The sequence below is a fragment of the Rousettus aegyptiacus genome, unplaced genomic scaffold, assembly GCF_014176215.1.
Source record: "Rousettus aegyptiacus isolate mRouAeg1 unplaced genomic scaffold, mRouAeg1.p scaffold_m13_p_11, whole genome shotgun sequence".
NCBI classification, from domain to species: domain Eukaryota; kingdom Metazoa; phylum Chordata; class Mammalia; order Chiroptera; family Pteropodidae; genus Rousettus; species Rousettus aegyptiacus.
This window is the reverse complement of record NW_023416286.1, coordinates 56,966,280-56,978,998: the sequence shown is the minus strand read 5'-3', so window position 1 is coordinate 56,978,998 and position 12,719 is coordinate 56,966,280. Positions and strand designations below refer to the sequence as shown.

Genomic DNA, 12,719 nt, shown 5'->3' with positions numbered 1-12,719 from the left:
ATCTGGGCTCTTCCGATCTTATTACTCTGATATCTTTAACACAGGGCTCCTGTCTTGTGGGTTCAGATGACTGCTCCAACATCCACCAGAATATCTTCTTTCAGGAAGGAGAGAAGGGGAAATGGAGGGTATGCTCCTGATCTTTAAGGGCACAATCCTTACATTCCATAACCAGCCCTTAGTCTCTTAGTCACATCACATGTAAAGGAGGCTGGATATTGTGGCCTTTAGCTGGGTGGCCTTGGGTTCAGATAAAATTCAAGTGCTCTTTTAGTAAAGGAATAGAAATGATCCCAACCTTGGATACAAAGGAAGTTTCTACTTACGTTTAAAAATTCCATTAAATTTGAGACTTCTAGCACAAGGTCTTTAGTAGTTTTACTGAGTGAGTGCTTGGTTGCAAGCAACAGAAACTGACTCTAGTTATGGCTAATTTCTCTGACACGCATATATTACGAGGCAGAAATAAGACTTGAGCTCGGATCTCTGATTTCTAGATCTAGAGCATTCTCTAGATTACCGCACTTGTCCAACATCTTACCTTAGTTTGGTGTTTTGAGATTATGCCTTCAAACAGGAACATAGTTTGGGCAAGTGTCTGTAATTTAGGACCGTCGGGACTGCAGGGGGTGGTCATAGGGCAGGAGCTGACTCACTGACGTTAAGTGACCTAGCTGCGTATTGGTCCCTAAGTGGACGCTGGTATACAGTACGCAGCTTAACCCAAGCAGGCGCGGACTACCTGACGCCAGAATTTACGCGTCTTCCCAGCCTCGCTCACTCTGGGGGTCGGGTGGGGCAGACAGCCCTCGCTGGGTCACCGCCAGCCTCGCCGCCTGCCCTCCCTCCTCCCACCGAGTCCCGGCGCGCGCCTTTCCAGCTGCCAGGACTGCAGCTCCAGCGGTTGCGCCAGTCCCGCTCCCTCGTCTCCCCGCGGCAGGGGGCGGGGCCGCTGGTCCTTGGCTCGTGATTGGCCGAAGCGCTGCCGCTCCCCTTCCCCGCCCCGTTCCGCTGGGTGAAAGGTCAGCAGAGCGCTGGTCCGCCGGGGCGACAATGGCGGGGCTTTGGGTGAACGCGGTGTCTCTGATTGTGGCCGAATCGCGTGGGCAGCGATCGCTGCAGCAGCTGATGCGGAGCGCAGCGCTGTGGACCCGGAAGGTGAGGAGCGACGGGGCTCCCCGCAGGCCTGGTCTTCAGTGGACTTACAGCCCTGCTCCGCCCGGCGGTGTTCAGTGCCGCGGAGAGCGCCCCAGTGTCTCCGGGTGACACCTGCGTTCCAGATTCCGCGGCGGTCGGGGTCTCTCCCTCTCTCTCTGCGGGAGTTCGCGCTATACCAGGGCTGAGTGGGCGTCCCTCGCTGCAGCTTGTACTCCGAAGATCATGGAGGGCAGAGGGGCCCAGGGAGCCAGCAGGCATGTGTCTTCTGCTCTCTCCCAGGGAATGTCTGACAGCCATCCGGCAGTAAAGTACCCGCATTTCCCGTGCACCCGATCTTGTGCCTTACAGGTCTGGCTTGTTTTGAGCTTTCCAGGGTGTATTTTTAAGGGTCCTTACAGTTTCCATTTTCTTTTGTTTCTTTCTTCTTTTGAAGGGACACTGTAGATTGCTGCTGAAGTTAGGGTTGTGAGTTTATCTCAACTTTTGAAGCACCATATGGTGTCACGATTGCTACGACCCTTTACGTTTGAATTGAAAGCCTATTTTAATCGTATTACATCACAATATACTCTGTATGCAACTTGTGAATTAATTTTTTTTTTTCTGTGTAGTGGTCAGCCTGATTTTTGTAATGTTCTAAAACACAGTTTAAACATTTTTCCACTGCTCTGTATGTCCTAGGATTTCACTGTGGCAGCCTTGACTCATACATGTTAGAGATTATCTGGCCCCAGGTGAGAATGTGAGTGCTGAAACTCATCATGGCAATGGAAGCAAGTCAGCACCTGTATTATCTTTGTGTGAACTTCAGAATGTCCACATTAAAAAAACATGTTCTTTGTGATGGCACACAATTTATTTTATAATCTTATTATTCTTTCTTTTAATATTTGTTGGCCACATCAATTTTAGTTGCAAGACTTATGCATTTACGTAGGAGACAGCAGGGTGTAGTGGAAAGGCATGGGCTTTGGAGTCACGTAGATGAAGTTTTGTATTAGACAAGTCACTTAGTTGGACCTCAGCTTCTTCCTTTGAGCTATATATTTTTAAACAAATCTTTATTGATACTTTCTGTGTACCATCTCTAAAGGAACAGTATAGTTTCTTTTCTCTTAGAAATTTTAGTCTATTCTGGAGAGGCGAGTTTAAAATGCAGGTCCTGGTGCTATAAGAAAATGGATTGGAGGGATTTGACCAAGTCAAGATTTTAAGTTCTGTGTCCTAGATACTGTTATGATACTTTACCTGAATTTATTCAATCCTCACAGCAGCTGTGTAGTCCCCATATACAGATGAAGAAATTGAGGCACATAGTGTTTAGAACTCTAGGACTTGTTGCCTAAGGTAAGGGAGTGCTTTCCTTTGGAAGTGAAAATTGAAACAACTTTTGAAAAACAAAGCGATTTCTAGACAAAGTGAGATGAATGTTATATGTGAGAGAATAGTGCATGCAAAGGTCCTGTGGCCAGAGGGAATGGCAAAAGAGAAGAACAGAGAAAAGCCTTCCGAGGCTCTGATATAGAGACTAGATGGTGCTGGGGAGGTAGGTAAGACTCAGACCATGTTAGGTCTAGTAGACCATGCTGTTAGGTTTGGTCTTTATCTTATAGCAATGGAAAGCCATTCATGTTGGAGGTAGGAGGGATTATCCTACTGTTTTAGATTGGAGAGGCTGAAAGTTGTTTCTGTACTTAACTGCTATGCATTTGTTATACAGTTAATGTATAATATATAACCTTCGACTTTTCTTACCCTGTTCCTTCCTTTCCAATGTGTCGGCAGAGACTGCATCCCATTTCTGTGTTCTTAGCACAATGTTTGACGCAAAAGGTGCTGAAAGTTTGACAGTGCTGACTGGAGTAGAGAGTTCATTTTGTCAGTAAAGAATTCTTCCTGGAGGTGGGAAGAATCTCTGAAATTCACTGTCTTTTTAGGGGAACTTGAGATGCTGCTTAGCTTCTCTCCATGCTTCTCTTCCATAAACGTGAAATGTGTTCTACTGAGTCTATGTCTGAGGCAGAACCTTTTGAAAACTGTATTCCTCTCATTTCTCCCTCTACTCTTGCAAACCATTTGGTTGGTCAGAAAGCAGACTGCTAACTCTAGTCTAAAGAATTCTAACCATTCTTTTTAGCTAGTTAACAGAATTTGTTTGCTTTTAGGGTATATGTAGAGTTCACTTTTAGTCTTATTTATTTTGTGTATCAGCTTTTAAAACACATTCCGTTTAAATACCTAGTTTTTTCCTTCTGTCTACATTTTTCAGTGGCTCCAGGATGTTGGATTTATGGTAATCGCTACAGCTTATTGAAATTTTATATGCCTTATGTGGTTTTCATATATTACCTCTCATTCATGTAACAACTAGGGGGAAAAAAAAATCCCAATTTTACAGAAGAGGAAACAAAGCTCAGAGCAGTTAAGTAACTTGCTTAAGTATACATTTGGATGAGGTAGAATTTGAATGTTGGATGGTATGATTTCAAAGCCTGGCTTTATCTCTAATTTGAATGATGGTCTCATTAATGGTGTACTCACAAAACATGAATGCTCAAGCTTTATGTACCTTGAAATCCATGATTTTCTTTTCTAGTTATGGAAAGGAATGTTTAAGCATATCTGAATGCTTTGGAATAGCCTGGAGGTAAATCTTTCCAATATGGTGATAGATTTCTGACAATCATTAGGGAGAAAAATCTTCTAAGATTATTATGGAAACCAGTTTCTGATATAATAAAATGCTTATGGACATTTGTGCATTTATTCATCTGCTTTTTGGGTTTTATTCTGTTCTTAAGAGATTCAGAATAGACGGTTGATTGGTAAAACCCTTTTCTAAATAAGGGGGAAAGGTGGTGACATTTTTGATCAAGAGAGTGAAGGAAAAGGAGTTGTTTAAATGATTCCAATTTTTTAAAAAATGTGGGTAAATAAGAACAGGAATGCAAAAGGAAACTTGGGAAGAACAATTTTTTTTTTTTTTTTTGGCAGGGGGAGTAGAAACATAGTATTTCATCTTAGTTATGTGGAGTTAGACTAGAAAAGTCATATTGAGTTCCTGGGAAGAAAGAGGGAAACCAGGTTGGTTTTTGGGTCAGTGATCTGAGGTAAAAGTTAGCATTTGAGTAAGTGAACTCTGTGAGATATAGTGGGTAAATTAATACAGTTGGTCCCCTGAGGGTTATTCCATGGATTCAACCAACTAGGTGTTGAAAATGTTTGGAAAAAAATCCCAGAAATTTCCAAAAAGCAAAATTTGGATATGCCACACTCTAAGCACTACTATGGTGAATCTACATGAATGTAGTGACGTGGAGTCATTCCCTGCTGTAGCCTGTATGCAAATATAGGTTATATGTAAATACTACACTATTTTATATAAGGGACTTGAACATCTGTGGTTTTTAGTATCTATGGGGAATCCTGGAACCAATCCCCTGTGGATACCAAGGGATTTAATTGAATAAATACTCAATCTTATTACCCTAAATTATGATTTGGAAGAAAAAAGAAGAGACAATAGGATTTAGGGGAATGGTTTGAGAGGAGACACTGTAGCATTCATTCATTTATTTATTCATCCTCTTGGTCATCTAGAGATGTAATTATCTGTTCATTCAAAAAGTGTCTGTGAAAACAAGTGTTGTCAAGGATGTGGAGAACAGGGAACCCTCATACATTGTTGGTGGGATTGCAAATTGGTACAGCCACTATGGAAAATAGTATGGAGGTTTCTTTAAAAATTAAAAATGGATATACCTTTTGACTCAGCAATTGTACTTCTGGGTATTTATCCAAAGAAAACCAAAACAATAATTTGTTAGGATCTATGCGCCCCAATATTCACGGCAGCACAATTTACAATAGCCAAGATATGGAAGCAACCTAAATGCCCATCAACAGACGATTGGATAAAGAAATTATGGTTAATATATACAATGGAATATTACTCAGCCGTTAAAAGAAATGAAATCCTACCATTTTCAATGACATGGATGAACCTAGAGGTTCTTATGCTTAGTGAAATAAATCAGAGAAAGATAAGTACCATATGATTTCACTTATGTGTGAATCTAAGGAGCAAAAAGAATAAACTAATCAAAAACATACTCACAAATGTAGTGGGCAATAAGGTGACAGACAGAGGGGAGGGGTATTTGGGGTCTGGGAGAATGGGGTGAAGGGTTAAAGAAGTACAAATTAGTAGTTGATAGATGGTCATGGGGATGGGGAGTACGGCATAGAGAATGTAGTTAGCATTAATATGTTGGCTAGGTAGAGGGCCAGGGGAGGAAGGGAGTAATTGGGGGGATTGTTTTATGAACTGTATAGATGTCTAACCAATGTACTTACTGTATACTTGAAATTAATTGAAATAAATAAATTAATTTAAAAACAGTGTTTGTGGAACATCTGCTAAGTGCCTGGCACTAAGATATGCACTGAGCAGATAAGATGAAACTAAAACATATTGTTTCACCATTTCTCTGGCACAGAGAGGTCAAGGAATAAAAATAAAGTTTGAAGGAAGAATTTGATAAGGTCTTTGGTCTTATTGTTTTATTTTGAAGATACTCTCCAATAGTTGAAGCAAGTATATACTTTAAAAAATGAGGGTAATATAGGATTTAAAAAAATAATTTATTTTGACTTGCCCAGTGACCCTTTCATAAAAAAAATTAAAAAAGACCATAAATTGTGATGGGATCAATATAATAAGATTAAAATAAAAGTGAATTTTAAAAATGTTGCAAGTCATAGTTTTATAATTTCAGTTTGGAAAACTAATACAGCATCCATGGGACATACTTGATAGCTTAAAACAACACGAATTTATTTTCTCGCAGTTGTAGAGACTAGAAATCTGAAATCAAAATGTCAGCAAGGCCATGCATGCTTCCTGTGAAGGCTCCAGTGAAGAATATTTTTTTGTCTCTTGGAGCTTTTTGTGTCTCCAGGCATTCTTTGGTTTGTGGCTGTAGCACTCTAATCTCTGCCTCTGTCCTCACATGGCCTTCTTGTCCCTCTTCTTCTGTGTCTGTTCTTTCTTTCTTTTCTTTCTTTTCTTTTCTTTTCTTTTCTTTTCTTTTCTTTTCTTTTCTTTTCTTTTCTTTTCTTTCTTTCTTTCTTTCTTTCTTTCTTTCTTTCTTTCTTTCTCTTTCTTTTCTCTCTCTCTCTCTCTCTCTCTCTCTCTCTCTCTCTCTCTCTCTTCCTTCCTCCCTTCTTTCCTTCCTTTTTTTTCTTTTTTATATGGACACTTATCATTGGAGTTAAGACCAAGACAGGATCCAGGATGATCTCATCTCAAAATCCATAACTTAAATATATCTACAAAGACCCTTTTTCCAAAGAAGGTCAAATTCACAAGTTCTAGGACATGGACACATCATTTTGGGGCCACTATTCAACCTACTGTGTGCTAGATACCGTTTGTTGCTGGGAATAGAATACTGAACATTTCTGCCCTCATTTTGGTTATACCTGAGTAGAGGAGACTGTGTTCATATAAATAGATGCATTAAAAGAGTGGTAATTGCTTCGAAAGGAAAAAAGAGAGAGAGAGAGAGAGAGAGAGAGAGAGAGAGAGAGAGAGAGAGAGAGAGAGATAATGGGATAAAGAGTGGTGGTGTGTTGAGTAGGGGGTTACCTAAGGAAACAGGAAAGACATTTCTGAGCATGTGGCATTTGAACAGAAAAGTGACCTGATTTGCTATGTGATCTGGGGGACTAGGTTTCTAAGGCAAGGCCAAGGCAGAAGCTCTGAGGTGAGAATGTGTTTGGTATAATTGCTTAAAGGGGTGGATGTGGCCAGTGTGGTTGGAGCGAAGTGTAAGGCTAGGGGATGAGGTAGGTAGGACAGTCATGCAGGGGCTTGTATTAGAAATTTATCCTAATGGAGTTTATTGAAGGGTTTTAAATGAGTTGGATTTACATTTTGGAAAGAGTGGAAAGCAGGGAGACCAGTCAGGAGGCTACTGTAGAAGTTCAAGCTAGAGATGTTGGTAACTTGCACTAAGGTGGTGGCACTGAAGGAAATGGCAACTAGTCAGACTTGAGATACATTTTGGAACTATAGTCAGTAGTACTTGCTGTTGGATTTGAAGGGAGATTCAAGGAAAGAGAGGAGCCAAGGACCCTTGAAAAGAAGACACCAAAGGCCACATGTTGTAGGATCCCATTTATATGAAATGTCCAAATAGGCAGATCTATAGAGACAGAAAATAGATTAGCGGTTCAAAGGGGCCGGAGGAGGGAACTTGGGGCAGGGAGCAATGGGAGAGATGGCTAACAGCTAAAAGGGTTTCTTTTCAGGGTGATGAAGAAGTACTCTGGGATCAGATAGTGATGATAGTTCCATATCTTGTGAATATACTAAAAATTGCTGAGATGTATATTTTAAAAGAATGAGTTTTATGGTATGTGAGTTATATCTCAATTAAAAAAAAAAAAGACTTACGCCCCTAAGTAGTATAGTGTTTTAGAGCTTGGGAAGGCTGGAGCTTGGAAAGGAAGATCACGACAATAGTTACATTTAAAAAACTTTGAATTTACAAAATACAGAGGGTGGTCGATCTTATTTATCCTTTGTGGGGTCATATAATTGGTGTGAGAAGGAGAGGTAGTTAGAAACCACCTCGGGCTGATAGATGATTCTGGGGTTACTGAAAATGGCAAAGGAGAAGGGAAGCTGTGTTTATATTTAATTATCAGATCATCTTCAAATGATTCTCATTTTTACTGCTGAGGTTACGTAGCTTGCCCAAGGTCACACAATTAAGTGATTGAGCCAGGGTTCAGATTTCTATCTGATTCAATGCCTTTATTATATCATATTAGCCAACTTGGTAAAAAAGAAAAAAGGCAAATTTGTTTTGGGTACAAAAACTTGTTTGAGCTTTATAGTAGTAATGGAAAAGAGGGAACCGGTAGGTGATAAAGCTGTTAAATTTCTTATAGTAAGGAATTGGTCATCAGGATAAATAAACCTTGTCCTAGCAATCCAATAAATACCTTCTTTGTTATTCATTTTACAAAAAATGCAGTGGTATTTCCCATCACACAGGTTGCTATTAAGCTGACACTTTATGAAACTTATAAGTGTGTAAAAACAATTCTAGGGAGGTGGGATGGGTTGGTTTCCTGGAAGCAGAGCATGAAAAGGGATTTTGTGCAGATGGTCCTTAAGAGTGAAGAAAGCAGGATAGAGCAGGGGAATAAAAACTAAGCAAGGAAGGGGTCCCAGCTGAGTCCCAGCTGGAGACTATCTTCAGGCTAATCCGCAGAACTCTGGAGCAGTGGTTCTCTAAATGGGACTCCAGCCAGCAGCTTCAGCATTACCTGGGAACTTGTTAGAAATGCAGATTTTCTAGCAGCACCTAAAGCCTGCAAGTTAGAAACTGGGGGTGGAGCCTAGCAATTTGTTTAACAAGCCCCGCAGGTGATGCTGATGTTCTGTTCTAGATCAACTCTGTCCAATAGGAGAATAATGTGAGCTACAAATGTAGTTTAAAACTACCTAGCACTCATATTAAACAAGCAAAAGGTGAAACTAATATTAATGTACTTTATTTAACCCAATATATTCAAAATATTTCAACGTGGAAATGTGAAAATTCTTAATGAGTTCTTTTGCATTTTTTTTTTGGTATTAAGTCTTCAAGTCTGGAGTGTATTTTACACTTGGAGCAAAGCACATTGGAATTTGGACTGGCACGTTTCAAGTGCTCAGTAGTCTTACGTGGCTATGGCTGCCACATTGGACAGTTGTAAAGCTCAGATTGCACTACCAAAGTGGACTCATATGGAACTGCGGGCAGGGGCAGCCTTTGGAATCCCATGTTAATCATTGGCTCTGAGCGTAGGAACTGAGAGAGGATTAGCTCACCGGCTTGATGGAGAACTCCTGTCAGATTGAGGCAAATGGGCCAGACTAGGGAGTAGGTGTGGGCCATGGGTAGTTAGTTAGTTAATTACCCCCGAGGTGGGGATCCTGCGCTGACTGGTGAAGAGGCTCTGGATGAGCACCTGCAACATTTGCTACAGGCTGGATGGGAGGAATGACCAGGTAGGGAAGCTGTGATGGGGTAATGAAATTTGGAGTTGTTGTGTGTAGTTTGCAGGTACTCTGGTTTACTATGGAGGCAGAGCCCAAGAATCTTGAGATTGGTTCCCCTCCCTCAGTTACTAAGTATTTAGTCTCGCTTTTAACAGGTCTCGGCAGACAGCTGAAGATTAGGATGGCTAGTGAGGTCCTGAAGACTATGTCATCGATATCTGTTTGAAAGAAACAGCTGTGCTTAAGTGAAAAAGCCTGATTTCCATTAGTGTTTTTAGAGGGTGTTCCCTTAGAAGGTCAGTCTGGGCCTGTTAAGAAATTGAAATACTCAGCACATGTTTCCCAGCTCTGCTTCGGGAAGTATGGACAAGAGGACCTTCGTCTGGAAATTTCAAAATTGAAACACTAACCAGTGTTTTTTTTCAACCTTGGTAAGATCATTTTATGGCTCCTTTAACTCAGTTTTGAGGATAGTTTCTTCTTTGAAGCAGAAAGCATTCTGATAAGGATTAACCTGTTTACAGAATTGTTTCATTATTATTCACTTGAATCCCGCTGTGAATATTTTAAGAACAACCAGAAGGTTTTTTTTTATTTTATTTTTTATTTTGCAGAATTAGTGTTTGAATTGTTCTTTAAGGGAATTGGACTGGGTTTACCAGTCTGGGCTGTCACATGAGGTCACGTTGAGAATGTGAAAGTATATGCTATCTTAGTTTAGAAACGGATATCTATTTCCCAGTTTGTAGTAGCTGGAACAGTTATCATATGCTTACGCTAATGTAACAAAACCATGCTAGGTGTTTTACACATTCTCATTTAATCCTCATAGCAGTCTTATGCCCTAATGAGTACTGTTATGACGTCTAGTATACATGCGAGGAATTTCCCTGTGTATTTAAGAAATGTCTGAGCCAACATTCGTATCTAGGTCAGAATTTGGGTCTAAACCAGAGCTTTTAATTACTGTTATTACTCTAAAGGTAACCCCCAAACGGTCTGGTATAATTTTAAGAAAGAAGAGGATTTTTCCTGCATAATTGAATTTAGTTTTTGTGTAATACTTTACGTTTCCTTGGTGCTTTGCAGTTTATAAAGGCGCCTTTAATCTTTTTTAATAACTCCTTAGGAAAGCAGAGGAGGTGTCATCACCTGTGTTTTATAGATGGAAACAGGAGTCTAGAAAAATGATTTGCTCAATGTTGCATAGCTACAAAGCAGTGAAGCAAAGAATTGACTGAGGTCTTGTGACTCTGAAGGTCATGCTACTTCCCATGTGTGAGGCATTTCCTTTCCAAGTGTGGAAAATATAGGAAATCTTTATTCTTGCAAAAGAGAACTAATGCAATGTGTTATTTGAAAGTCATTTTGTACATGTTGATCTTTCTCCTTTTGGCTGTGATAGGCTAAATAGTCTTTATAAATGGAGTGATTAAAGTTTCCTAGAACTCCTGTTGCTGGGAAGTGTCAAAAGAATTTTGGACTGAGCTTGTAGCCAGTTGTATGTTTAACAAAAACAATAAACATTAAAATTCTGTGTGTAAATCTAATTTGCAGATTTCTGCCAGCCTGTTCCCTGAATTAAAAAAAAACAACAAAACTATGTTGTAGCTCTACAAAACTGTTTGATTTTTGACTTGTATTCTTTATAACTTTGGATTTCCATGAAAGTAAACAGGAACAAAGCACTTTTATGGGGCTGAGGGCAAACCATTTCAAACTCACTGTGGGAAAGGCCCAAATCCTTATTTCTCCTTAGTACTTGTTCTACTGTTATAGTTTTATCGGCTTGTACCATTTCTGCTTCTAGTTACTCGGCTAACCTGGGGGATCCATATTTCTTAAAATTTTGGACCACATCACACATTCACATGTGTACAAGCTGTATGATTTCTTTTTTGATAAGGGTGGTAAAAATATAGTCTGTTAGATATTCAGAACCAAGTATTTTTAAATACTAATAAGGTTCCAAAAAAGTTTTGATCAATTAGGTGTAGCGCTACATTGTCTCCTACAGTTTGGCCAGGTGTAACTTATAATAGAGTTGATTTAGTTTTAAGAGTTGTGTGGTATAGATGTTTTATGTTATTGGTAGTTTCCTGAAAATAAATATAGCATACATTGAGTCAGTGACCCAAACATATCTTAGAGCTTGGCCACGTAGACATTTCTGGATTGTTTTGGGATAGAAACTTTCTCTCCTGTTGGGCTACGTTTAGTTTAGTCCATTCTTCAGGAGCCCATCTAATGAGATAGAGTTGAGGCTTTTATTACCAAAGATGTCCTAGAAACCTAATGCATAATTCCTATTTATTAGAATCTATGTACAGTTGACCCTTGAACAACCTGAATTTGAACTGCACCGATCCATTTATAACTTTTTAAAAAAAATATAGTAGGCCCGTTTTAAATCTGCGGATTCAACCAACCATAGATTGAAACAGTATTTTGTAAAAGTATAAACTATTTTGTGTTCCATTTTATAAAATTGATAGGAAGCTGATATGTTATTTACTTTCTTGTTTAGGTACCCTGGTGCTACCTTGCAGCAGAATAAATGTGAGAAATTCCCCAATAGCTTTTGCTTCTTAGTCCTAGAGTTAGTTTTCTGCATTGGCTGAGGCTATAAACACAAGACATGCTTTTTTAGGAGGAAGGAATATTCTCTATCCTATTAAGTTGGATGTAAGAGTAAAGTTAAATATAATAGGGAAATATAAAGTCTTAGCTAAATTATAGCAATTCTGCTGAAGGCTGTATTTTGATTTGAACATAGGGAATGTTGAGACCTTCTTTGGTAAGTTGTAGGTTTTTCACCCCATAACATTGTGTAAACATTAGTGTTAATGTGGGAGGTGCCACTGTTTTTATCTAAAATGAAAAACTTCAGAATGCTTTTAACAGGACTGTCTTTAAATCTTATAGCCATTACAGCCTAGCCCTATGACTTCTGAAAAGTTAAAATTCTTGAGACTCAATTTTCTCATTTTTAAAATAGAGGCTAATACTCTTATACTCACAGGGATGGTTGGAGGAATATGAGAGAAAGTTTTGGTCTTTAAATGGGACACAATAAGAAAGTCAATTTTCTTCCCATTCTTAGTTCATTGTTCACTAGTCTTTTACTTGGTAGTGTTGTGCACCGATTTGGAACCCCATGAGCGCGAAGGAAACAACAGCCGATGTAATCACACAAGGGAGTTTATTAGCGAGCTAGCTCGGACCCAACTCCATACACAGCCAAAGCAGTGTGCAGGAGAAGGGCCCCTTCCTTAATCTTACAGACATATTTAAAGGGAAAAACTACAGAATGGGGTGACAGGTCTTGGCGTTGCAGGATTGGTGGGCAGGTAGCCGCAGAGGAGGTCTAACTAGCAAACAATAGAAGGGGAATTCCAGGGCCATTCTTACAGGTTGACTGGGGGGTGGCTACCGTTTCTATAGCGTCCCCATAGTGATGGTCACACATGCATTCAAACGGTAATTTCCAGGAATAGCTAAA

The 12,719-nt window shown here is 39.7% G+C and overlaps 1 protein-coding gene across 3 annotated transcripts in view; it reads left to right on the top strand.

Moving 5' to 3' along the window:
• The first annotated feature begins 1,021 nt into the window (after nt 1-1,021).
• Nucleotides 1,022-12,719, top strand: part of PCCA (propionyl-CoA carboxylase subunit alpha) — a 321,747-nt gene continuing 310,049 nt past the window's right edge. The window contains exon 1 of one of the 3 annotated variants that reach the window (XM_016123140.2): nt 1,022-1,158. In XM_016123140.2, the coding sequence (XP_015978626.2) occupies nt 1,054-1,158 (105 nt within the window). In that variant the 5' untranslated portion in view covers nt 1,022-1,053. Of the gene's footprint in view, nt 1,159-1,192; nt 1,507-12,719 lie in introns of those variants that run through there. The other 2 variants (XM_016123141.2, XM_016123139.2) reach the window with 2 other exon arrangements.